Genomic DNA, 27,626 nt, shown 5'->3' with positions numbered 1-27,626 from the left:
TTGGTGTTTGTGTGTAATTTGTTCCTAGTGCGTGTAGGATAGTCTTAGTGTGCAGAGATCACTGGTCGGTTTGGACTCGGTGGGCCGAAGGCCCTGTTTCCGCGCTGTCTCTCTAAAGTTAACTAAACTCATAGAGCATTTGAATGCACCATCTTTTTCTCAGGGTAGGGGAGTTAAGAACTAGAGGGCTTAGATTTAAGATGAGAGGGGAAAGATTCAACAGGATCCTGAAGAGCACATTTCGCACATTTCGCTCGCACACACCCACCCACCCACGCGCACGCACACACGCACACACGCGCACACGCACACACGCACACACGCACACACACACACACACACACACACACACACACACACACACACACACACACACACACACACACACACACACACACACACACACACACACACGAACGATGTAGGTAGAATGACAACACTTGAAATGCATTTGGAAAGGTACGGTTTAGAGGAACACAAGACAAATGCTGGTAAATGTGACTTGCTTAGATGAGGCATCTTGGTTGGCGTGGATGAGTTGGGCCAAAGGGCCTGTTTCCATGCTGTGTGACACTGAATCCATTTACACCATTGAGTTCTGCATGTCTTGATAATGCTGCCAATGGGCCTCAGTTTGATGAAGAGGTCTGACTTGGCATTTCTTTTGTCCTGTGAATCTACTGACAGATGTATCAAGTGGTATTTCCGCACAAACTGCTCTGTTCTCTGAAAGATCTTATTAACTCGAGGAGCTCGAGCAGTTTGATGTTTATTATTCCCCAAAGACTTTCTGTCAGAATTGTTATGATATGCACCATTCATTGATCTGCACTTTCATCTACTTCTCAAAAGCAGAAAATTGTCATACGTCTGCAATAATAACAATTTTTCTTTCGCTTTGTGCCTCATTTATGGAAAATAATTGTCTTTTTAAAAATAATAATATTTTTATTAGAAGCAAACACTTATTATGGTAAAAACATTTCATGTATATCAGTCGTACATTATTAATATTATCAATTATGGATTGATTCTGCTTCTAGTTTTTTTTAATAGATAGAGGGTAAGAAAGAGAGAGAAAAAACCCCCACAAATGTCAAGATAAAAAAAGAATGGAATGATTTACTAATAATACATCATAATACAATTAATTGTCTTATAGAGCAATCTGATTTTGCATGAAACGTATAGCCAGTGCAGTTTTTGTTTCAATTTAGTCTTGGTGATAGATAATATTTTGTAAATATTCTGCAGTAACTGGAGTTTAAACTGGCAGCGTAGGGAGGCATGGTGGCGCAACGGTAGAGTTGCTGCCCTACAGGGCCAGAGACCTGGGTTCTATCCTGACTATGAGTGCTGTCTGTATGGAGTGTGTATGTTCTCCCTGTGACTGTGGGTTTTCTCCGGGTGCTCCAGTTTTCTTCCACATTCCAAAGATGTACAGGTTTGTAAGTTAATTGGCTTTGGCAAAGATTGTCACTTGTCCCTAGTGTGTAGAATAGTGCTGGTGTACGGGGTGATTGCTGATTGGCACAGAGTCGGTGGGCCGGAGGGCCTGCTTCCGCACTTTATCTCTAAAGTAAATAAACTAAGCTGAGATTCCAAATCCTGTCCTTGCCATCAAATCTGCAAAGTCACATTTACTTGCAAGATGTACTGGTCAATACCCAGACAGCACCATGCTCTATGAGCATCAATAGCTATGAGATTTGGTGCAGCCCATGCCTTTATAAATGTAGAGGTAGTTCTACTATAACACTTTAGTTGCATTCCTAAGAAACCTTGTGCAATAGAAAATCACGTTATAAAATCATTTGTGTCAACGGCGGAAAGTGTATTATGGGGCTGTCCCACTGTACGAGGTAATTACTAGATCTAAACATCTATCCATTTCTTAAGAAAAGATTAACATTTTTAAATAGCCTAAGTGTCCAAATAACATTCACAAAGAATTCACAATAAAACATGATTTTTAAATCTCATTTACATTAATTTATAGGCGAAATGGAAGGAATTTAGTGTTCAATTGCTGTAAATTAATGGCCATTTAAATCAGCTTTCGAGTGGGATCCTGTGGAACTCTGTGGAACGCGCTGGTTTGGAACGTTCCCATTGCGGTAGATTTGTACCCCAAATGCCCAGAAAAATACTGCGGGATTTAATGGGGCTACTCGCAACATAAAACTTTGTATAAAGGGATCTTAAGAAGCCCTTTTTAATGTAAAAATAAACAACCTACCTTCCATTGTACCCTGTATGAGATCCGTCCCGTTGTCGGCGGTCGCGGGTTTAGAGGATAATTTTTAACTGACTATAACTAGCAATGTTACAAAATTTTGAGATTTAAAAAATCAAGTCTGTAATTTATCCCATCAGATAAAGCATAAAAAGAAGTTTAATTTGACACCTAATTCACTTTCATATCTCAAGTATTTAAAAAGTTATGGCCATTTTCATACTCGGAAATTAGCATCTTGTTCCCTATTGATTTTCTATGGACATAACAAAAAAGCTGTGATCGTGTGCAGTCAAAAGCCCATAACCTTCTTAAAAATTAAGAGAACTGAATGAAATTTTCAGTTATCGTAGATTGAACCATTCTGAAACAAATATAAAATAATCTTACTTGGATGACCTGAAATTAAAGCATATAATTAGTTAGTTACCCAAGTGTAGCTAATTTCAAACTTCAATTACTAGATCTAAACATCTATCCATTTCTTAATAAATGATTAACATTTTTAAATAGCCTAAGTGTCCAAATAATATTCATAAATAATTCACAATAAAACATGATTTTTAAATCTCATTTACATTAATTTATAGGCCAAATGGAAGGAATTTAGTGTTCAATTGCTGTAAATTAAAGTCCATTTTAAATCAGCTTTCTAATGGGATCCTGTGAACGCGCTGGTTTGGAACGTTCACATTGCGGTAGATTTGTGCCCTCAAATGCCCAGAAAAATACTGCGGGATATAATGGGCCCAAAATGAGCTACTCGCAATATTAACCTTTGTATAAAGGGATCTTAAGAAGCCCTTTTTAATGTAAAAATAAGGAGCATACCTTCAGTTATTTGCTCTATGAGACCCTGACAGCTGCCGGTGGTCGCGGGTTTAGAGATTGATTTTTAAACTACTATAACTATTATACGAGGCCTTTAAAACTAATAATAGCTTTTGCGACGGGGTCTTCCAGCGATTTTTCGTTAATAATTAACTAGGCTGAACATCTTCGATTTGAACAGCCTAGAGAAAATCGCGTTTTAAACCCGCCCCCCTCTAAACGGCGCCAAAATCGCACACACCCGCAGCGACAGATTTTCAGCGACGCTTCAGGTAGGCTTTGCAACATACCTACTATAACAATTAAATTAACCAATTAAGTTTAAAAATAGCTGCAGCGAACAAACCTCGCAGCGATTTTTCATCAGCAACTAAGTAGTCTGAACAACCTCGATTTGAATAGCCTAGGGAAAATCGCGTTTTAAACCCGCCCCCCTCTCAACGGCGCCAAAATCACGCACACGGGCTTGGACAGATCTGCAGCCCCGCTGATGGTAGGTTTTGCAACATACCTACAATACACACTTTCAATTTATTGTTTCTCCCCTTGCTCATTGCACCTCACACTTTTCTAATCATTTGTCATGTGCTACCTTTCTCTCCAGCAACCGGACCATTTAAAATATACTTTCCTCCTTGCCTTCAATTTCAATTTTTGTATTATTACATCTACTACATTTAGGTTTCATCAAAACACATGGCTCTGTGTAGAGAATACTGTGAACCTCCATTGGTAATGGTCTTTCAATCACAAAACATCCTTCATCCATCTTTCTATATCTATCGTTCCCCTTTCCCCTGACCCTCGGTCTGAAGAAAGATCTTGACCCGAGACGTCACCTATTCCTTTTTGCCAGAGATCCTGCCTGACCCGCTGAGTTATTCCAGCTTTTTGTGCCTGTCTTCAGTTCCTCCCAGTATATGTCATCCATTGTCATTTGCATTCTACCATTGAGGTCGTTTTGAATCTAACTTTCCATTTTTCCATGAATCCCAATGGCTTTTACTTTTTTAAGCAACCTGCCACGAAGAATATTTTTAATATCATTGCTGAAATCCAAGTAGACTACATCAAATCACTAGACTCCATGAATCCTCTTGTTGCCTCAAAGATAATGTCGTCAAATTAGTAATATTTCGTTAACAAATCCATGCTGAAAATACCTAATTAATCTGCTTGAGATTCATTGTATTGGGATTGAGAATTTTGAATGAATGAATGAATACGTTTATTGTCATTGCACAATACTGTGCAACGAAATTCCATTACATCTCCTCCGGTTAATTTTTAAATAAATTTAAAAAAATTTAAAAAAATACAAACACGACAACCATTGACACATATGTACACTTATTAGTAAAATAATAAATAAGTATTTAAAAAGAATTTGGCGGCATTTCTTGGAATTACATTTTGCTTCCCCAGTGTTCTCTGTTGGAATTAAGCTCTTTTATCGCACATGGGTAGAAACTATTTTTTAGCCTTCAGAGACCTGAATCGCCTCCCAGAGGGTAGCAGAGTGAAAAGGTGGTTGGCAGGGTGGGATGTGTCCTGCTTGATGTTTGTGGCCCGGCGCAAGCATCGGGCCCTATATATATCATCCAAGGAGGGCAGTTGAGCGTTTGTAATGCTCTGTGCAGTTTTTATAACTCTCTGCAGCGCCCTCCTCTCAGCCACAGTGCAGCTAGCAAACCACACCAGGATGCCATAGGAGAGGATACTTTCCACGGCGCATCGGTATAAGGACAGCAGCAGCGGCTGTGTGACGTTTGCTCTCTGCAGAGACCTCAGGAAATACAGCCGCTGCTGTGACTTCTTCACGAGAGTGACGGTGTTCATTTGCCATTTGAGGTCCTTGGAGATGTTTATTCCCAGGAACTTAAAGCCAGTGACTCTCTCCACCATGTCTCCTTTGATGTATAAAGGAGCAGGTTCCTCTCTCCTCTTCCTCCTGAAGTCAACGACCAGTTCTTTTGTCTTTGATGGGTTGAGTACCAGGTTGTTTTTGGTACACCAGACAGACAGTTTTTGGACTTCATCTCTGTAGGCAGACTCGTCGTTGTTGTTTATCAGTCCCACCACAGTCGTGTCGTCCGCAAACTTGATGATCCTGTTTGTACTGTGTGTTGGTATACAGTCATAAGTGTATATTGTATACAAGATGGGACTCGGCACACAACCTTGTGGCGCTCCTGTGCTGAGCGTCAGGACTGGGGAGTAATTGGACCCCATCCTGACAGTCTGTGGGCGGTCTGTTAAAAAGTCCTTAATCCATCCGCATGTGTTTGCATTAACACCCAGATCAGACAGTTTGTCCACCATTCTGCTGGGGATGATTAATTAAATGCAGAACTAAAATCTACAAATAACATCCTCACATATGAGCCAGATGTGTCAGTGCAGAATGTAGAGCTATGTTGATGGCATCCTCCGTTGACCTATTAGCTCTATATGCAAACTGATGCTGATCCAGGGTGGATGGGAGTGAGGACTTAATGTGGGCCAGGACCAGCCGTTCAAAACACTTCACCACCGTTGAAGTGAGAGCAACAGGTCTATAGTCATTCTAGCTGGTAATAGATGTTTTTTTGGGTACAGGCACGATGGTAGCAGTCTTAAAGCATTTAGGGACAGTGCACGTTGACAGAGAGGGGTTAAAGATGTCGCTAAAACCTCCGCTAACTGGTCTGCACAGTCCCGCAATACTCTCCCCGGGATGCCATCTGGGCCAGCAGCCTTCCTGGGGTTGACCCTGTGGAGTGTTTAATGCCTAATTGGCAATTGCAAGGTTACCCAGAGGGAAAATGAGGTATTGCATTTGCATTATTGTAACATGTACCAAAATACAGTAATATAATATTATACATCAGGCATTACAAAAGAGAAAGTAAGCAGTACAGAATACAGCCCCCCCCCCCCCCCCCCCCCCCCCCGACTCTTCCTACTGCAATCAGTCTGAAGAAGGGTCTGGACCCAAAACATCACCTATCCATTGTCTCCAGAGATGCTGCCTGAACTGCTGCATTACTCCAGCATTTTGTGTCTGTGGTATACACCAGCATCTGCAGTTCTTTTTTATTTCATCAGCACAAAATGCAGTTTGGGTGAGGTGGGGATTTCAGGAAGATAAAACTTGAAAATTCCTATTTGTGTGGGTGATAGAAACATAGAAAATAGGTGCAGGAGGAGGCCATTCAGCCCTTCGAGCCAGCACTGCCATTCATTGTGATCATGGCTGATGTTAGGAGACTAATGGGCCTGACACACTTAGGCAATTTTTTAGGCGACTACAGGTGACTAGGCCGTCGCCACATGGTCGTCAGGATGTCTCCACAGTTGCCCAAAGAGTCGTACCTTTTTTCTGCTCGCAGCTGTATTTTGAAATGTTCAAAACTTTTCAGCGACAGTCGGCGCCCGTGGGCTTGGCGCCAACGATCATAGCCTGACATAGGTGCTGTTGCCAGGATAATGTAGGTTGTCGCCAGGCTGATGTAGATTGTCGCCGGTGCTGACTTTGGTGAATTCCATTGGCGACTACCTACGTAAACCAGCGACGGGTACAGGCGACTGAATTGTCTTACCTTGTCGTAGCTTGTCGCGGGTGGACGTCCTAATGGTCAGCGGTTGTCGGTAGCTTGCCGTAGCTTGACGTCGACTAGGAGGTAGGTTGTTGCAGACATTGTCGTGGGGGGGGGGGGCTCCAGACGCTGTTTTTTGCCGACCTTCTGCGACTATGACAGTCGTCGAAAAAATCGCCCAAGTGGGACAGGCCCATAAGTCCATTGCACTTTTTAACAAGGCCTGTGCTGGGAAGGAGATGGGGGATAGGGGAGTAGGGGAAAAGATGAATCAATCCTATTATATGAAAGTTTCAAGTGTATTCATTTTATAAATTTTATGATCATGTCCTTGACTGAATTAATTTTTTTTGTTCAATTGAAAATTAACTTTAGATATACATTAATTTAACTGTTGCAATAAATTATTAGCATCTTGAATGACAGCTACTTGAGACTTTCAAATGATGATTGATAGTTTTTCCAAGGTATTTTAATAATATGAACTTTACAGAAACATCTTTCATTCTGGTTAGAATCTTTATTTAAGCAAATAAATGGTCATTATTTGTGGCACTCAAATACATCAGCATCTTGATGTTGACAAAGTATTACTTTTGAATGGTTATTGATTAATGAGCATTATTAATGATAAAAGGGGTATGCATCATTGTTAACAATATATAACTTGATTTTTGCTTGTGATAAACATACCCAAATGACAAACAGAATGTTTTTCCAATCAAATCTTATATTATGGTGGAAACAAAAATCGTACTTACTGCAAATTATCTTGAGACCATCGCATTGTTTGCAAAAACCTGTGATTTCAGTTATATGGGCAAGTTTGGCCGAAGGGCCTTTTTCCACACTGTATCACTCTGACTATGACTCTTATGAAGTGGGAAAAAAAAGTCTGCTATTTTAAAATATGAAAGTTGTCTATACACAGCAAGTATTTTACTCGATCTTAATTGATTAAAAACAAATTAATTCAATTTAAGTTTAATTAAAAAAAACTATTTAGTAGGTTTGTACTTTTTCTTGGTTCTTCATTTTGTATTTAATTTTTCCTTTATTGTGTCAGTTACTAATTTACTCCAATTTTTCCCCTTGCATCATCCCCTTCAGAAATGTTTCGGTCTTTGGTCTGAAGAAGGGTCCTGAATTAAATTGCTGTCTGTCACCACCTCCCCCCCCCCCCCCCCGATACTGCATGATCCACTAAGTTCCTCCAGCAAATTTTTTTTTAATGAAAATGAATTTGTTTTTCGACCGTTCGGTTTGTGTTTGAGTTGTATCCCACAGGATATGTATGGGAGTTAAATCCATTTTGTATTGGCAGGCTATAATTAGTGAAGCATGGCAGTGATTAGTGCATATTCTTCAGTTATTTAGCATCCAAATCAATGACCTAAGTGATTGGACAGAACGTAACCAAACAAAGATGGATGAGAAAATGAGTTGTGAGGAGGACACTGAGATTGCAAAGGGAGTTGAACTGATTTATGCCTGTGACCAGATAATCTGTAATTTAGGGAAATGAAAAGTTATCTTTTTTGGATTGGAGAAAAATAGAAAAACATATTATTTTTGCAAAAAAATAAAATGTTATTTGCAGAGATATGTGTGGCATTGTAGATATTATTTTCCAAATATATAACTTCTTTAATGTAGAAAAAAAATTGATGGGAGGATTATTGACATATCGATGCTGAACCAGAAGGAAATATTTGTATGTTCTGGAGCTTAGGATGCTTTGGAAGCTGAAGGCATGGTCATAAATGATAGCCATACAGTTTATATCAGCTTATATGTGGGGATATTTGGAAGTTTGGAATTACAACAGCTGCAAATTGTAAGGTTATGGGACTGGAAATGGTTACAAAGATAGAGTGAAAGCAATTTGAAAACAAGTATGAGGTTTTAAAAACGAGGCATTGCTTTCCCATTGAGCACAGGATTAAGGGGTGAAACAAATTTGGAAAGGCTTACGAAATGAGTAGCGGAGTTTGTGCATGGGGAAGCTAGCTAAGTGTAACAGAACAGTTCCGTCTTGAGGGAACAATGGTATGAGCATGTAAAGTGGGGGGAGAAAGCTTGGTGATTATTTTAGGTCCTTTATGCGAAGTTTGGCCTATCCACCCAAGCAAGCATATACTTTCCTCGGATGGAGTATCTAGTCCCTGGAGGATATAAGAATGCAGGATGAACTCATTGAACATGTAACATACAACAAAAATATTAATTCAGTAAAGGACATGACCATAAAACCTAGAAAAAGTAGAAACTTCCAAGCTTTCAAATATCACCACACTGAAGGCGATATGAACAGCACGGTCATTTGTGATGATGCCTTCAGCTGTCAAAGCCCTTTAAGCTCTAGGATTCCCATACACTTATGTGTGGTTCACCATGAATATGCTTGTTCCACTTGATAGTTATGATAGGGAGATCTCTGAGTTTAAATATCCAGCCCACTTTCATCCAGAATTGTTAATGTCATATAATGATGTGAACATTTTTTTGTCAAAATAGTATTTTTATGGCTGCAAATGAAGGTTGGAAAATCACGACTTGACATAGAACAAATAAACTTTAATTTTAATGTAAATGAGCCCATTTTGTTAATAACAGGGTTCAATGATTATTGGTACTGAAATTTCCAATGTAGTTGAATTAAAGGACAAGACAAGGGATTGTGCTTTGGTGGTTTATGTGGGGCAGTTGGTGGAATGTCAGGGCTGCCAACATTGGGTGAGAGTTAGGAGTGGGAAATTGCGAGAGACCAAGCTCGAGGGAGCGCAACGCCTGAGATTGGGGGGGGGGGGGGGGGGTTGTGGGAGGGGGTCCACCCTCCCATTGGTACGGAGCTTTTGCATTTTACAGCTTGAAATTGTGCAATCTGGTGCAATCTAGTAGCGAGTCTTTTAACTTACACTTGAATGCAATATTTATGCTTTAAATTGGATTAGCTATGAATAAGGTTAGGCTAAATTACATTCCTAATTACATTCCACAGTAGAGCCGGCTCTGATCAACAGGTGGAGCGCATGAATGATCTTAGTATATTCATGTATGGAAATCAGATTATAATCAAACACTCGGCCCTTGTTGACCAACGTGGGTCTCACTGCATACCTCGCTCACAATGTACAGATAAAGGAGAACGGGCGCAACATATATAATCAAAAATACAATGGATTATTAATCAGTAATATTGGGTAATCATCCCAGCATATCAGCGGAGGCCCAAGTATTAGCATTACAATTAATGTCCCACAGTGCCGGAGACCCGGGTTCGAGCCTGGTCTCGGGTGCTGTCTGTGTGGAGTTTGCACATTCTCCCTCTGACCGCGTGGGGGTGCTCCGGTTTCCTCCCACATCCCAAAGACGTGCGGGTTTGTAGGTTAATTGCCCCTCTGTAAATTGCCCCCTAGTGTGTAGGGGAGTGGATGAGAAAGTGGGATAACATAGAACCAGTGTGAACGGGTGATCGATGGTCAGATCGGACTCGAGGGGCCGAAGGGCCTGTTTCCACGCTGTATCTTTGAACTAATTATAGTATTGAACAAGACTTATCTATCGGATTTGAACATGAACAATATTATCCCAAGGTTGCAGAATATTTGAATGGCATTTACTGCATAATCCCTGAGGTTATTCTTTGTAAAATGAAGGGCAAAGTTAATCTCGACAAGTTTCATTTTCTGATGTTAATTTGTAGTTTATATTTACCATCTTGCCTTTGCTTATTTGTTCCCGCGATACATGAATCCAAGACTTACATTTAAAGATGAACAAAATATCAATTTAAAGACAGATATCAACTAATTTCCCCAATTGAGTATGAATATCGATCTCTTTAACATCCCCTTTCTCTCCATCCCTCCCCCACCCGAGTGGTACTAGCTTCAAAGTCGTCTTGTTGGGTCTCATTGTGTGAGAAGCAACTGCAGATGCTGGTTTAAACTGAAGAGAGATACAAAATGCTGGAGCAACTCAGCGTGACATGCAGCATCTCTGGAGAGAAGGAATGGATGAAGTTTCGGGTCGAGACCCTTAGAAGGGTCACGACCAGAAACGTCACCCATTCCTTCTCTCCAGAGCCGCAGCCTGATCCATGCCGGTCATAAGGGCGAATTCAGCACATAGACTCTAACGGCAGCGGCGCAATGCTTCCGACGCCTCCGACGGCCCGGGACTCTTGCACTGAGGCTGCTCCACGGCCGGAACTGCAGTGAGCGACTCGCCAGCCCGGCAAACACTCGCCAGCCCGGCAAACACTCGCCAGTCCCCACCGCTGCTTCTGCTTCCATCCCTCCCTCAGCCCCGGCTCTCCAACACCCATGGCCCATGCACTTGATAAGAGTTTTGAAATGCTCGTTGATCACAGAATTTCTCACGACAGAGCGTGAGAAATTTATGATCAGGGTGAGAGCGTGAGAATTTGGCCAAATGCGCGATTCTCACGCTCAGTGCGTGAGAGTTGGCAGCCCTGGAATGTGCAGCTCAATAAAGGGGAAGGATTTGTCACCCGCAATCCTCCTCCTCCTCCTCCTCCCAATGAGACATGTTTCTATAAATACCAGGATTTAAAAGATTGGTACAATATGCTTGTAAAGGGTAAGAGTCTGAGTCATGGGAGATTGAGCGTTGTGGAACATAATGCATCTCAGACTATCCCAAACTTTAAATGCTTCATTAATTAAACTAATTAATGGAATGGATTTGGAAAGGAACATGAGTATGACAAAGAAAATCTGCCCATATTATTGAAAGCTTTTGAAGGCCTCTGCACCATTAATGTTTGTTTTGCACCATTTTTAATATACATATAAAAGTTTTTAATTATTTATTATGGGTTTTGCAGAGTAGTATATTTACATATCTTTGTTCATTGTTCTGTTTCGGGACATATGGCAATAAAACACCCTTGACTCTTGATAAAACACTCTTGACATATTACTGAGATGCTTAGTCCTGATAGCAGCAAGAACAATCTCGCACCATTGAATTAAGATTGGCTTGAAATTTTGCACATTGTCGACAGCACCTTGAAAATAATAATTTTCTACAAATGTATTTATGATTTTACTTCAGTCATGCTGTATATGAAACTATGATAATTATTACCTAAGTTTTGAGTCATTCTAATTGCCAATCGTGGTTATGATGACAATTATGGTTCCTTAAAGCTCTATCCAACACCAAAGATTGCATTATTATCATTTTTGAGAGTCCAATATAGGTTGCAAGTTGCGATATAGAATTTAAAATAAATTATAATTTCCCCCTCTCCATTAGGTAATCAATAACTATGTGTTCTCTCTTTTCCCATGACTTATTGTCTGTACTATAATACTTTCCTCATTTTCAGTTAGTATTGTTGTGCATTACCCATGCTGTAACGTAAATTGTGAAAATATTTAATATCTATAATGTATTGTGTAGGAAGGAACTCCTGTTGCTGGTTTACACCGAAGATAGACACAAAATGCTGGTGTAACTCAGCGGGACAGGCCGCATCACTGAATAGAAGGAATGGGTGACCCATTCCTTCTCTCCCGAGATGCTGCCTGTCCCGCTGAGTTACCCCAGCATTTTGTGTCTATCTTTAATATAATGTCCCTGTCATTTTTATGCTAATAATTGAGTCAACCTATTTTTATATTACGATCAAGATCTGTCACCTTCTATTTTCCTCATCTGATGCCAAACACCCACGCACATCTTTATATCATGCCCAAACCTGTGAAGCAGAGACATTCTTATCATTCCTAACTACTCAGTGGAATTCATGCAATTATTGATCGGCTGTTAATGTAATGAGATATTAATAAACTTCCTGGATGTTTAAAGTGGATTGAATGGATATTACTGGATTTAATTCTATTAATGTTAATCTGCTTGTCATTATTGACATATTTATTAATAATTAGAGGGAAACTCTTTATAAAATTTGTTCATTGAGATACTGAATTGTATTACTTTTCACAACTGATATTTTTTTTTGCTATCTGGGTTTTACTGACATGGCTCGTATTTATTCCCCATCCTTAATTACCTGTGTTGACAGTGAATAACCACCTTGAACCATTTCAATGAACCAGCCCAATGAACATGTTATAATTAGATATTTAAATACCGAAGTGGGTGTGTTAGATTAATGAATATTCTAAATATTTATCTTTGGTATTTGTGTTACTTTTTTTTTGTTTATTTGTGACAATGTGTTCTTTTAATATTACAGATATTTTGGAAAGAAGCGAACTGAAACAGTTCTTCGAAATCAACTACTCTCAGATTTATTTTATATTCTTTGAAAACCTGTGCACACTGGAAAGTAGTTTAAAACAAAAAGGTAAAAAATGTTAACCAAGTTATTCACTTTGAATGTTGGTATCTATTAAAATTATTGAACTATCATTCAAGTAACCAAGCGTGTTATACTTCAACATGTTTAAATCACATTTTTTCTTTATTTTGGGGTTGTTTTAGGGAATAAGTCACAGAGGGAGGAGCTGGACTCCATTCTCTTTGTATTTGAGGTAGGCCACTTTTGAAAAATCTACAGATATACGAAAAGTGACTTAACTTCATCCATTATCTTTATGAATCTCCATGTAACGAGTATTTTCAATATTTTTCATAGCCATGTTTCTACCGATGACCTAATGATTTATAAAATATTTTCTCTCTTGCCTGCTAAGAATCAATCTATGTTCAGTAATGACATTACTGCATCATTCTCATCATATTTCTGCTAAATACTCCTTTATTGTCCAAACATCATTGTATTAAGTGCATGTGAAAGTTCAATTGAGTAATTTACCTGCATTTTACCTACTTGATTGAAGGTATGATGTAAATGCCATAGAAATTATGCAATATGTATTCATTGAAATGATGGATTTTATGAATGGAGATTTGGGGGATTAGAATTTTGAGAAAAGAGTTGTTAATTACATAGATGTGTTGGTGGGAAAACATTTTGGTCACAAAGAAATAATCCAAGTGACTAAAATGCTCTTGTGATTATGCAACTCGGGCTCCACAAATAGAACAGAATAAGTTATTAATGTACGTCTTAAACTTTTTTTTGAGATAAAAGTGTTTTATAAAGTCTGGGAAGATAATTATTGAGATTGCCAAAACTGGGAAGTTCTTTATTTTTTTCAACTTTCATTCAACGCCAGTCTTCAGAAACTTGCTTGACAAGAAGGAATATGATAGTATGATATTTAAGAAAAAGGTGTTAAGAGGTTGAAATGATTTAAGATAATTACAAATTTCAAACCTAGTCTCAGGAAAAGTGTCTATGAAACTACTGGAATATTGCAAATGATGGCATCTGTAGAATTGAAGGGCTGGTTAACCATTTCCATTGTAATGAGTTTGCCAACCTTGGCCAATATGTGATTTCAGATGCAACAATACAATTGAGTCTTGTTGCAGAGTTTCGACCCGAAACGTCAACCATTTCATTCACTCCATTTGCATTACTAGACCTGCTGAGATCCCCCAGCAGATTGTTGTTCCAGATTCCAGCATCTGCAGTTTCTTGTATCTCCGTGATTGAGTCCTAACTGCCTTCCAAAATTGTCCAGCAAGCCATTTGTTTCACTGTCAGCTTGGTACGGCAATTGTATGCTGTTTTCATCACTGGCATCCATCTTCTGTGAATGAGTAATAAAATAAATAATTGTAAAGTATTCTATTGTACAAGGAGTGTTGCTCAAATAATTGTTTCTATAAGGTTAGTGTGGAATTTTAATCGAGGGAATTAAAATTTAATTCCAAGATATTTAAAGTTGTGTAATATATTGTTGCCACAAATGCTGTAATGGTGAATGCAAATCATCCAAAGGTAGACACAACATGCTGGAGTAACTCAGCAGGTCAGGCAGCATCTCTGGAGATAATGGACAGGTGGCGTCATAGAAAGGTGGTGTTTCGGGTCGGGCCCCTTCTTCATACTGATTGTGGCTGGGGAGGGGAAAACGGGGAAAAAAACAGAACAAATTGGGGCCACAAACGGGCAACCTCGGGCAGATCAGGCAACCTCAGGCGGGGTGGCTCCATTCAAAAGTGGGTTGCATGGGAGCTGAGTCCCCGGCCTGCAATGCAAATTATTTCCTGCAGTTTGGGGTTTAAGGTGCAGTTGGTGGAAACGTTGTTCTCAGGCAGTTAGAGGGATATTTCATGACCCTACTGCCAAGGGATAGCTAGTGCAATTGTTTCCATTGCTGCAAATTTTTTTTACAAATAATGTATGAGGATAGCAGCTTGGGTCTGGATCATTTGGAGATGTGTAAATCAAATCAAGTCAAGTTTATTCGTCACATACACATACGAGATGTGCAGTAAAATGAAAAGTGGCAATGCTCGCAGACTTTGTGCAAAAAACAAACAAACTACAAACAGAATGGAACAGAATCACATATTCTTTTACATATTAAATATTGTGGGCGGAAGGAAAAAGGGGAAAAAAACAGCAAATTAAAAAAAACAAAAAAAACAGTAGAATGGTTCAGTAAAGTTAGTCCCTGATGAGATAGGAGTTTACAGTCCTAATGGCCTCTGGGAAGAAACTCCTTCTCAACCTCTCCGTTCTCACAGCATGGCAACGGAGGCGTTTGCCTGACCGTAGCACCTGGAACAGTCCGTTGCATGGGTGGAAGGGGTCTCCCATGATCTTATTGGCTCTGGAGTTGCACTGCCTGATGTATATTTCCTGCAGAGGGGCGAGTGAAGTTCCTAATACACCTCCAATTAGGTAGGATCCTGTTAAATGTACGGTTTCATTCAAAGATGATAATTAAACTACTTGGTTTACAAAAAATGAATATACAAGAGATGATATATAGAAAATTGCAACAAATGAAATATAATAATTCACACAAGCAGCAGAATTGCCACAAATTTTGATTATTTTGTTATTTTGCATGTTTTTCTTTGCTTTGCGGTGATTTGTTTTTTATACAGCTTACATTGCAAATTTTGCTCAGTGGTTCATCAATGGGTGATCTGAAGTGTCGGTAGTTTAGAGATACAGCCTGGAAATGGGCCCATCAGCCCACCGAGTCCACTTTGACCATGGTTCTATGACGTCCCATTTTCTCTACACCTTGGGTGACATGCAAACTCCACACAGAGATCACTCAAACTTGTAGATGCTCATCTAAGGGGAGAAAGAAGTTTGTATTTATAATCTTTCAACAATTTGAATAAAAAAGAGATGATCAAATTATTCCTGAAATTATCAGAGGGCAGCAGAGAGCTTCTTATTAGTTTCCAAGTTTGTTCATTAATTCTTCCAATTCCTGCTAGCCTGTAGCAGTCTGGTGTGTTTTTCAAGAAAAACCTGCATCTTGGTACCAAATCTGAGTATCTTGGTTTTAAGTATTACATTTATGATCCAAAAACAGCAGAATTATTTGGAGACCCCAGTCCAAAAGCTACAATACTACTGGCAAATTTAAATAGATCCGATATAAAATGTTGGTTTCAATAGTGGTGACTGGTGAAACTACCAGAATGTTCCAAAAAAGTCATTTGGTGCATCGATCACCTTCATGTGAAAAATACACCATCTTTACCCAATCTGGCCTTTCTGATTCCAGAACAATTGGGTTGGCTCTGGCCTTGTACCTGAAATAAAAAGCAGGGAAAATCCAAATAACCAGTTATTACTTTGTCAGTTTGTGTAATCATCATTAAAAGTATTTGATCTACCTTTGGCATATGTTTTCTAAATGGGTCATATTTATCCAATAACCCGCTCAGTAATGTTTAAGAAAGAATTGAAGATGCTGGAAAAATCGAAGGTAGACAAAAATGCTGAAGAAACTCAGCAGGAGAGAAGGAATAGACGACATTTCGGGTCGAGACCCTGCTTCTGATTTCTGTTTGTAGGTTAATTGTCTACCCGCTCAGTAATGTTCAGTTTGCATTCTGCCAATACAATTTGACCCCAGATGGCACTGTAGCTTTGATCCAACAGGAACAACACAGCTAAATTCCGTAGACAAGGTGAATGCCCCTGAGATCTAGCACAGTTTTATGAGAGTGACTTCAAGGACCCCTAAAATTCAAGTCAGTATGAGTTGGAGGAAAAACTCTACATTGGTCAAAGGCTTACCATGTACAATGATAATTGAGGGCAGTCATCTCACTCTAAAATCACCAATTTAGGATTTCTACAGGACTAATTGCAGTCATCTTGACTGCTTTGTCAGCGATCTTATATAATGAGGTCCAGGATGAGGATGTTCACTGATTACAGTTCTTATTTCATTTGCAGTTTAATTTGCAATTTAGGAGAGGTTGGACAAACTTGGATTATTTTCTCTGGAAGGCAGTAGGTTGAGGGGAGGCTTGATAGAAGTATATGAAATTATGAGAAGCATAGACAGTCAGAACCTTTTCCCTGGGTGGAAATGTCAAATTCTAGAGGGCATGGCTTTAAAGTGAGAGGAGTAAAGTCCAAAGGAGATGTATGGGCAAGTTTTTTTGTTTTTTTTACACATAGTGCTTGGAACGTGTTGCCGGTGAAGTGTTTGAGGAAGTTAAAGAGGAAAGAAGATTAGACTTTATTACCTTCCATCACAGTGAGGAATGCGGGTGAATCCGCACTGGTGGATGTTTATGTTAACTTTTACGCAGTTGTGTGTCTTGTTTTTTTAGTAAGACTGTATGGTAAATCGAGTTTCACTGTACCTTAATTGGTACACATGACAATAAACAGGGCTGCCAACTCTCACGCTTTGAGCGTGAGACTCACGCCCTCAAGCAAACTCTCACGCCCTCACGCTCATCAGAAATTTCTCACGCTCAGTGGTGAGAAATTTTGTGATCAACGAAAATTTCAAAACTCGGATAAACTGCATGGTCCGCGGGTGTTGGAGAGCAGGGGCTGCGGGAGGGATGGGAGCAGAACCAGCGGCCGGAACAGATGCGGGGAGCCGGGACGGACGAGTGTTTGCCGGGGCCGGCGTGTCGCTCGCTGCAGCTCTGGCCATGGAGCACTCCGGACAGTGCATGTCCCGGGCGTCGGAGGCGTCGGAAGCGTTGCGCCGCTGCCGCTGCCGCGAGAGTCTCTGTGCCGAAGGGACAGACTCTCAAAGGGAGGTGGAGAGAGAGAGAGGGAGGAAGACAGTGGGGGGAGAGAGAGGGGAGAGACAGAGGGGCAGTGAATGGAGAGAGAGAAGAGGGAGAGGGGGGAGTGAGGTGGGAGGGGGGGAGGGGGGGGGGGGAGTGAGAGAGGAGTGAGAGGGAAGAAAGAGGGAAGAGAGAGAGGGGGTGGAGAGGGAGGAGAGGGTAGGAGAGAATGGGAGAGAGAAGGGGAAGGGAGAGGGGAGGTAAAAGGGAGAGGGGGAAAGAGAGAAACGAGGGAAAGGGAGAGATGGGGGGGGCAAAGAAAAAGAGATAGAGACTGAGGAGAAAGAGGGGAGAGAGGGCAAGGGGAAGAGTGAGGTAGGAGGGAGAAATGGGGAAGAGAGGAGGAGAGAGGGGGGAAGAGAGAGAGGTGAGAGGAGAGACAGAGAGAGTGGGGAAAGAGAGAGGGGAGAGTGTGTGGAGAGGGAGAGAGGGGGAGATAGAGGGAGGGAGAAAGAGGTTGGGGGGAAGCGAGGGGGAGAGAGAGGAGAGAGAGAAGAAAGAGAGGGGGAGAGAGTTGGGGGAAAGAAAGGGGAGAGAGAGTTAGGGGAAAGAGAGGGGAGGGAGGGGGAGAGAGAGGAGAGGGGACAAGAGTGAGGGGGAAGAGGGGGGAGAGGAGAGAGAGAGGGGGGGAGTGAGAAGAGAGGGAAGGGGAGAGAGTGAGAGGAGAGACAGAGAGGGGCAGGGGAGAGATAGAGGGGGAGGGGAGAGATAGAGGGAGAGAGAGAGAGGGGGGTTGAGAGGAAAGAGAGCGGAAGAGAGGGGGGAGAGAGAGAGAGAGTCTCTGTCGAATTTGCCCAGGTGACCGGCATGGATCAGGCTGCGGCTCGGTGCATCCTGGAGGACAACCAGTGGCTGCTGGAAGTAAGTACCAAGCACTGGGTAGAAACGGTGGAAGGTAGTGGACTTCAAATGGGGGTGGTTGGTGAAAGCATCCTGCTTGCCTGCTAGATTTACACTTACTGTAACTGCAGGAAAAATGTTCCCGATGTTGGGGGCCTTTAGAACCATGGGTCACAGTTTAAGAATAAAGGGGGGGCAGTTAGGACTGCGATGAGGACAAACTTTCTTCACGTAGAGAGTTGTGAATCTGTGGAATTCTCTGCCACAGATGGCAGTGCAGGCCAATTCACTGGATGTTTTCAAGAGAGAATTACATTTAGTTCTTGGGACTAACGACATCAAGGGATATGGAGAAAAAACAGGAAAGAGGTACTGATTTTAGATGAATAGCCATGATCATATTGAATGGCAGTGCTGGCTCGAAGGGCCGAATGACCTATTCCTGCACCTATTTTCTATGTTTCTATGCTTGAGTATATGGCAATAAAACTCGATCACTTGATTTTGAAGCATTCATGCATGGTGGAGGTATAATGTAGTCATAGAGTGATACAGTGTGAAAACAGGCCCTTCGGCGCAACTTGCCCACACCCGCCAACATGTCCCAGCTACGCCACCTGCTTTTGGTCCATACCTCTAAACCTGTCCTATCCATGGATCAGTCTTAACTTTTTCTTAAATGTTGGGATGGTCCCTGCCTCAACTACCTCCTCTGGCAGCTTGTTCCATACACCCATCACCCTTTGTGTGGATAAAGTTACCCCTTAAAAAGTTACCTCTTAAAAATACTTCATACAAAAAACATTGAAATCATACTTCTACAGTGCACTAAAACATGATTTTAATACATCAAATTTCAAAAAGTTCCTACCCTTCTTCCACACCCTCTCCCCACTTGGTTGCTCCACTCCCTACCCCCAAGGCCAGTGACCAGTGATCGCACAGCCTCCCACCTTTCAAAAACGCTCCAATCCAATTTAAAGCATATATATTGCATTCAAGTGTAAGTATAAGACTCGCTACAGTATGCACCATATTGCACAATTTCAAGCTGAAAAATGCAAATGTTCCGTACCAATGAAAGGGGGCACCCTCCTCCTCCCCCCCCCCCCCGGTTGCGATGCTCCCTCGGGCTTGGTCTCTCGCAAATTTCTCACTACCAACTCTCACCCAATGTTGGCAGCCCTGCAATAAAATACCTTTGAACCTGTGAGTCAGCTATGAAGTGGCATTTAAGAGACTTGTAGATAGGTACATGGATATGCAAAGGATGGAAGAATATGGATCATGTGCAGACAGATGACATTAATTTATATTGGCATCATGTTTGGCACTGACATTGTGGGCCTAAGGGCCTGTTCCTGTGCTCTATGTGCTCTATGTCCTGTGCTCTATGTACTCAGATTTTAAAGCATTCTGTGCCTTAATATAGCCGACTTGGATAACATCCAGACTTGGCTAAATAAGTATTTTGATAACAGTTTTCTTCCTCGCCATGTCTTCCATCATTGCCAGATTTTAGTTTGAGATACGGTGTGGAAAAGGGTCTTTCGGCTCACCGAGTCCCCGCAAACTAACACTATCCTACACACTGTACACTAGTTCTATCCTATACACTATGGTCAATTTACAGCAGCCAATTAACCAACAAATGTGCATGTCTTTGGGGTATAGGAGGAAACCAGAGCACCTGGAGAAAAACTATACAGTCACAGGGAGAATGTACAAACTCTGTACAGACAGCAACTGTAGTCGGGTTCGAACCCAGGTCTCTGGCACTAAGGCAGCAACTCCACCGCTGTGCCACTGTGCAGCCCAAGGTTTATTGTAATATCTATATGAAGTACCTTTATCATAGGAACTAAGATAACATACTACTTCCTTGCGGGCAATTAGAACTAGCAATATGTTTGTTTAACCGGGGGTACCTACATCCCATGAAAGAATACATAACAAATGTATTAACAAAAATCTGTTCCGATATCTATTGAAATCTTCAAATCATCTGCAGAAGATTTCCCAAACATGTTGCTGGCCTTCAGTTCCTGGAGTGGCTTTGCAAGCAAAAGCTGGATTTGCATTCTGCATTGCTCAGGACACAAGCTTGTCAAGACCAGCTTTACTTATTTTGTAATTTCTGAATCAATGGATGACAAATATTTTTAGTAATTATTGAAAGACTGTTGGTATTGATTCGTACACTTTCCACCAACAACTGCTTCATTTTGTATCGATCAATGGAGGACTTTTCTGAAAAATACGATTACGCTAGGGTAGTAAGGCACTAACGGTGGACTTTCCTCAAGCAGGTACCACTAAACAATTTCTGTTTTGTAATCTGGTGCTCCACTCAAGGGGGTTTATATCTGAATACACTGGGGAATACAATTTTCATAGAGGACTGAATAATTTATTGGTAACTTAGAGCCATGTATTTCAGCATGGTGGCACAGCGATACAGTTGCTGACTTGCAATGCCAGAGACCCGGGTTTGAGCCTGACTATGGGTGCGGCCTGTTCAAAGTTTGTGTATTCTCCCTGTGACCACATAGGTTTCCCCCGACAGCTCAGGTTTATTGTCCCTAGTGTGTGGAGGTTAGTGTACAGAGTGATTGCTAATCATTACAGACTCGGGGCCGAAGGGCCTGTTTTCGCGCTGTATCTCGAAAGTCTAAAGCCAATAACCTTGCTCCCCACCTGTGGATGTACAGTGCCCTGCTTCGGACAAAGACCCATCATTTATTTATTTGCCTCTGTACTCCACAATTTGAGATTTGTAATAGAAAAAAAAATCATGTGGTTAAAGTGCACATTGTCAGATTTTATTAAAGGGTATTTTTTATACATTTTGGTTTCACCATGTAGAAATTACAGCTGTGTTTATACATAGTCCCCCCGTTTCTGGGCAGCAGAACGTTTGGGACACATGGCTTCACAGGTGTTTGTAATTGCTCAGGTGTGTTTAAATGTCCCCTTAAAGCAGGGGTAAGAGAGCTCTCGGCACCTAGTCTTTCCTCCAGTCTCTCCATCACCTTTGGAAACTTTTATCAACATGAGGAGCAAAATTGTACCAATGAAAGTCAAAGAAGCCATTATGAGACTGAGAAACACGAATAAAACTGTTAGATACATCAGCCAAACCTTAGGCTTACCAAAATCAACTGTTTGGAACATCATTAAGAAGAAAAAGAGCACTGGTGAGTTTACTAATCACAAAGGGACTGGCAGGTCGAGGAAGATGTCCACAGCTGATGACAGAATTATCTCGATAATAAAGAAAAATCCCAAAACACCTGTCCGACAGATTAGAAATACTAGATGTGGATTTGTCGATGACCACTGTCCGCAGAAGACTTCATGAACAGAAATACAGAGGCTTCACTGCAAGATGCAAACCACTGGTTAGCCACAAAAATAGGATGGCCAGGTTACAGTTTGCCAAGAAGTGATTAAAGGAGTAACCACAGTTCTGGAAAAAGGTCTTGTGGACAGAAGATTATACTATACAGATGCTCCTCGACTTACGATGCTTCGACTTGCGATATTTCGAATTTATGATGGTGCAAAAGCAATGCACATTCTGTACTTCGAATTTTGAATTTTAACCTTTTCCCGGGCTAGTGATATGCGGTACGATAATCACTCGCAATGCTGGGCAGTGGCAGCGAGCCGCAGCTCTCAGTCGGCCACGCGATCACGACTGTAAACAACCCTTTACACTCGTGATCATGTCAATTACGTATCGCGTCAATTACGCAAAGGATGTCAATTATGAGAGATTCGCAAAAACTGACAGGCAGATACAGTGTCGATGTCCCAATGCCTTCTCCCACTATTCTCGAGCCTGAACACAAGGGAACGAATGTTTGGCAGGTTATTTTCAATTTAAGATGGATTTATCGGAACGTAACCCCATCGTAAGTCGAGGAGCACCTGTATCAGAGTGATGGCAAGAGCAAAGTATGGAGGAGAGAAGGAACTGCCCAAGATCTAAAGCATACCACTTCATCTGTGAAACACAGTTTTGAGGGTGTTATGGCCTCTGCATGTATGGCTGCTGTAGGTACCGGCTCACTTATCTTCATTGATGATACAACTGCTGATGGTATAGCATAATGAATTCTGAAGTGTATAGACACATCCTATCTGCTCAAGTTCAAACAAATACCTCAAAACTCATTGGCCAGCAGTTCAATCTACAGCAAGACAATGATCCCAAACATACTGCTAAAGCAGCAAAGGAGTTTTTCAAAGCTAAAAAAAATGGTAAATTCTTGAGTGGCCAAGTCAATTACCCAATCTGAACCCAATTGAGCATGCCTTTTATATGCTGAAGAGAAAACTGAAGTGGACTAGCCCCCAAAACAAGCATAAGCTAAAGATGGCTGCAATACAGGCCTGGCAGAGCATCACCAGAGAAGACACCCAGCAACTGGTGATGTCCATGAATCGCAGACTTCAAGCAGTAATTGCATGCAAAGGATATGCAACAAAATACTAAACATGACTACTTTCATTTACATTACATTGCTGTGTCCCAAACATTATGGTGCCCTGAAATGGGACTATGTATTAACACTGCTGTAAATTCCACAGGGTGAAACCAAAATGTATTAAAATAGCCTTTATTAAAATCTGACAATGTGCACTTTAACCACATGATTTTTTTTCTATTGCAAATCTCAAATTGTGGAGCACAGAGGCAAATAAATAAATGATGGGTCTTTGTCCCAAACATTATGGAGGGCAGTGTAACAACAAAGAAGGCCACTCAGCTCATCAGACCCATCTCACATGCCCCATTCTCTAGAGAGTTATCAATATTAAACACGCACTCTAATATGCTCATTATAGATGTCGCCTGAGCTGCTGCCATGTTATCTGTTTTTATGATCTTTCAAAACTTGGATAATAGTAGGAATGGACAATTTGATCTAAATAAGCCTTCCTTTAAATGCCAGCTTATATATTTGAAACTATTTAATCCGGAACATTATGCAAGTAAGTTGGCATAACATTTCATGTTTTTGTGGATCTCCCATCTTTCCCAAAGTATAAATTGTGGTTTAGTTTGACACTTAGTTTTAATTGGTGCTGTGTAGGAAAGAACTGCAGATGCTGGTTTAAATCGAAGGTAGACACAAAATGCTGGAGTAACTCAGTGGGTCAGGCAGCATCTCTGGAGAGAAGGAATTGCTGCTACTCAGTGGGAACTTCATGCTCTGAGCAACAGTATGGCCGATGAAGTTCAAAGCCAAATAAAGCTTACACCATAACACATCTTTAATGCCTACCAATGTACAAATCAAATTGTTAATTTCATTACCTTGCATCACCACTTTATTCTTAATTGATTTTGTAATTTTTTTTTGGAAGGACTAAGGTATAATTTGAAGGATGAGAACAAGCTCAGTGCAGCAAAGTGGTCATTCCTTTTCTTCGGTTAGAAACGTGAACTTTGATGAATACCAACGTGGTATTTAGAAGCAAAAACGTTTGTGTCTGGCATCCTAAGCTGTCTAAAGTAAAGCTTGAATCTAATAACTAATTTACTTAAAGGCAGGAAAATTTATGCCTAGCCAAGATTAGTTTTGCTTCAACATACATTACTCCTTAACTAAACTTAGCTAACAAATTTGCTCCGTTTAACAGTTTGCAAAGACCTAACAATAATTTGAGAAACATTGTTCTGTAGAATTAAAAGTTGTTTGTGCGATTGATGTAATTGCAGAATAAAATACACTGAGTAATTTCTCTAATGTCAAATATAAAAATCTAATTAAATAAATCCGGAAATAAACCTTGAATCAATTAACATTTAAATGTGGTTATTGCGTGCTGTGGATTTAGAGGTTTTATATGGAAACCAGCTTCTCAGTTTATATCTTATTTACCTTGAACAGAAAATACTTCAACTTCTTCCTGAGAAGATCAACAATAGATGGCAATTTCACAGTATAGGTAAGAATAATAGTGTATTTGCAACACACTTTTAACCTACAAAACATCCTGAGAATTTTGAACGATAATGTCGATCTTTATTTAAATATGTTTGCTTTTTGTATTCTATATAATTGTAATATGTGCTAGGAATCAAGTACTAAAGTGATTAGCATTTTGTATATTTTAAATATGAAGCTTATACACTGATTAGAGCAATAATTTTTGTCATGCTGTTTTGCATCCCATTATTCATTCATAACCTACTGATGGAGTTTATTGATATTTTGAAAAGTATTTAATTTTTAATATTAAACTTTACTTGTGCTTTTTTTAAATGAAACATTGGTGAAATCTTGTGCGTCTGTTCCCCTGAAGTAACAACAAGGATTTAATAGCGTTCCTTTGGTTTCCTTCTCTGTAACATCCTTCCTTAAATTTCATAAGCATTATAATGTTTGCCAAAGCGCTTGTTTTCTTTCCTGTTTCCATTTTCCAGCTCATTTAAGCTTTGGATATATTTTATTTCAATGGAAAAATATGTAAACTCTTGTTTCCCAAGTGGCCTGTTAGAGTTTTTTTTAAAGGAGAACTTGATGTATTGTCTTGTGCTGGAGTTTTTCCACAGTATCTTCTGTTTTTCTTACTCTTGTTGTTAAAACTCTTCCATTATATTTCATGGAATTTTTTTCCTGTGGTCTTATCAGCTTTGTAATTAACTGCTGAGTCACTAAAACGAATGACAGCTTAACAATAGATGTGACCAGATGAATAATACTTGGAAGTAGAGGGTTAGGACTAAAGGGCAGAGGTTGTTTTTTTATTTCAGGAAGACATCTGCAATTTGAGGACTTGCTTCGTAATCAGGCAACAATTGACATTAAGATGAAAGGAAAAGTTAGGACGAGTTGCAGATAAATGTTGGTTAAAGAGAAGGGTTGTATTTTGGGTTTACAGAAAGGTTAGGGTAGGAATTTGGGAGCTCCAGGTCAGAGGACTTGGCCACAAATGTTGTACTTGAGCGGGGGTGGGAAATACACAAGAGACCTGAGTTGCAAAAATCAGATTGCTTGGTTAAGTTTTATTCCATCATGACATTTAAGCATTCTATATTTGAACGATTAAAAATCAACTTAATAATACATTATAATTTTTCAGAGGGATATTTGAAAATTTGAACTTAAAATCTTCCTTGAATAACTTCTGCACCAATTACAACAATTGTTATGTAAAAAAAAGTTATTCGTTTTGTGACTATAGAATGACATTGATATTTGAAATGTGGATATTTTTGCAAACCTGTAAAAATGGGAAGACCATTTCCTTTTAACAAAGGGTAAGTTGGGATGTCTGTTGGTCATAGTCAGACAGCACAGAGAAGGGGCCCTTGGCCCAACTCATCCATGTCGACCAAGATACCTTATCCAAGTTAGTCCCATTTTACCTTTACCTGGCCTACATTCCTTTCAACCATTCCTATCCATGAATCTATATCAATAAATTATACTAAAACTCTTCCCTTTGTTCGTGTGTCTGTGTGGGCCAGGGTTGTGTCAGCTTTATTTTAATCTCCTTAATTTTTATCTTCTTCCAAACGCAAGACCACAGCCTCCCCATTTTCACACATGCGACTCACATTTTTTTCCACGGACCAGATAAATATCTTCCCACCGCATTTCAACCTATATTTCACGTTACTAACCTTTTAAAAACAGCTTCAAAATATTAAAGTTTTCCAAGCTTTCATTTTCACATTCAACTCGCAAGGCAGAACGGGACCCTCTGCGCGAGAGGGGAACTCGCGCTCCAACCTGCTTGGCCCAGCTGGAATCCCTCGCCCCCTCCATCTCTACCCTCCCTCCCCACCACTCTACCTCCCTCTCTCCAACCCCCTCCCTTTGCCCCTCTCCCTCTCCCTCTCTACCCCCCTCACCTCCCTCTACCTCTCTACCAGGCAGTGAAGAAAGCGAATGGCACGTTGGCCTTCATAACAAGAGGAGTTGCGCAAATGAACAAAGAGGTCCCTCTGCAGTTGTATAGGGCCCTAGTGAGACCACACCTGGAGTATTGTGTGTCGTTTTGGTCCCCTAATTTGAGGAAGGACATTCTAGCTATTGAGGGAGTGCAGCATAGGTTCATAAGGTTAATTCCCGGGATGGCGGGACTGCCATATTCTGAGAAAATGGAGTGGCTGGGTTTGTATACTCTGGAATTTAGAAGGATGAGAGGATATCTTATTGAAGCATATAAGATTATTAAGGGCTTGGACACGCTAGAGACAGGAAACATGTTCCCGATGTTGGGGGAGTCCAGTACCAGGGACCACAGTTTAAGAATAAGGGATAAGCCATTTAGAACAGAGATGAAGAAACACTTTTTCACACAGAGAGTTGTGAGTCTGTGGAATTCTCTGTCTCAGAGGGCGGTGGAGGCCGGTTCTCTGGATACTTTCAAGAGAGCTTGAAAGGGCTCTTAAAGATAGCGGAGTCAGGGGATATAGGGAGCAGGCGGGAACGGTCTGATTGTGGATCAGCCATGATCAAATTGAATGGTGGTGCTGGCTTGACTGGCCTACTCCTGCACCTATTGTCTATTGTCTACCCCCTCCCCCTCCACCCCCGTACAAGGGGCACTACCGCTGGGACACCTTCGTCCCCGCTCGGCTCCGCTGCGACCCGCTCGGCCCCACTGAGACCAGCACCGTCGGCTCCGCTCGAAGAGATGAAGGAGGGATTGGGGGAGTGGAGGAGAGGTAAAAAATCCTGGTGACTTGAGCAGGGAGTGTGGGGGGATTGAGGGAGAGGAGGGGGTAGGGAGAGATGTTCAAACGTCTACACTCCCTCTCATGCCCCCTCCCTCTCTGCCTCTCTACCTCCCTCTACCCTCCCTCTCTACCCTCTCCTCACCTCCCTCTCCCACTCTACCCCCCTCACCTCCCTCTCTACCTCCCTCATCTCTACCCCTTCCCCCTCCCTCTCTACCCCTTCCCCCTCCCTCTCTACCCCCTTACGAGGGGAACTCCAGCACTCCAACCCGCTCTGCCCCGCTGGGACCCGTTC

General features: G+C 41.1%; 1 protein-coding gene across 4 annotated transcripts in view; it reads left to right on the top strand.

Moving 5' to 3' along the window:
• Positions 1-27,626, top strand: part of ralgapa2 (Ral GTPase activating protein catalytic subunit alpha 2) — a 462,100-nt gene that overhangs the window by 142,630 nt on the left and 291,844 nt on the right. For all 4 annotated transcript variants that reach the window (XM_033026192.1, XM_033026194.1, XM_033026193.1 and 1 more), the window contains exons 2-4: positions 12,878-12,988; positions 13,126-13,175; positions 24,531-24,588. In XM_033026192.1, the coding sequence (XP_032882083.1) occupies positions 12,878-12,988; positions 13,126-13,175; positions 24,531-24,588 (219 nt within the window). The remainder of the gene's footprint in view (positions 1-12,877; positions 12,989-13,125; positions 13,176-24,530; positions 24,589-27,626) is intronic.

Source organism: Amblyraja radiata, chromosome 8 (assembly GCF_010909765.2).
Source record: "Amblyraja radiata isolate CabotCenter1 chromosome 8, sAmbRad1.1.pri, whole genome shotgun sequence".
Lineage (NCBI taxonomy): Eukaryota > Metazoa > Chordata > Chondrichthyes > Rajiformes > Rajidae > Amblyraja > Amblyraja radiata.
The sequence above is the reverse complement of the archived record's forward strand: the minus strand, read 5'-3'. Positions and strand labels throughout refer to the sequence as shown.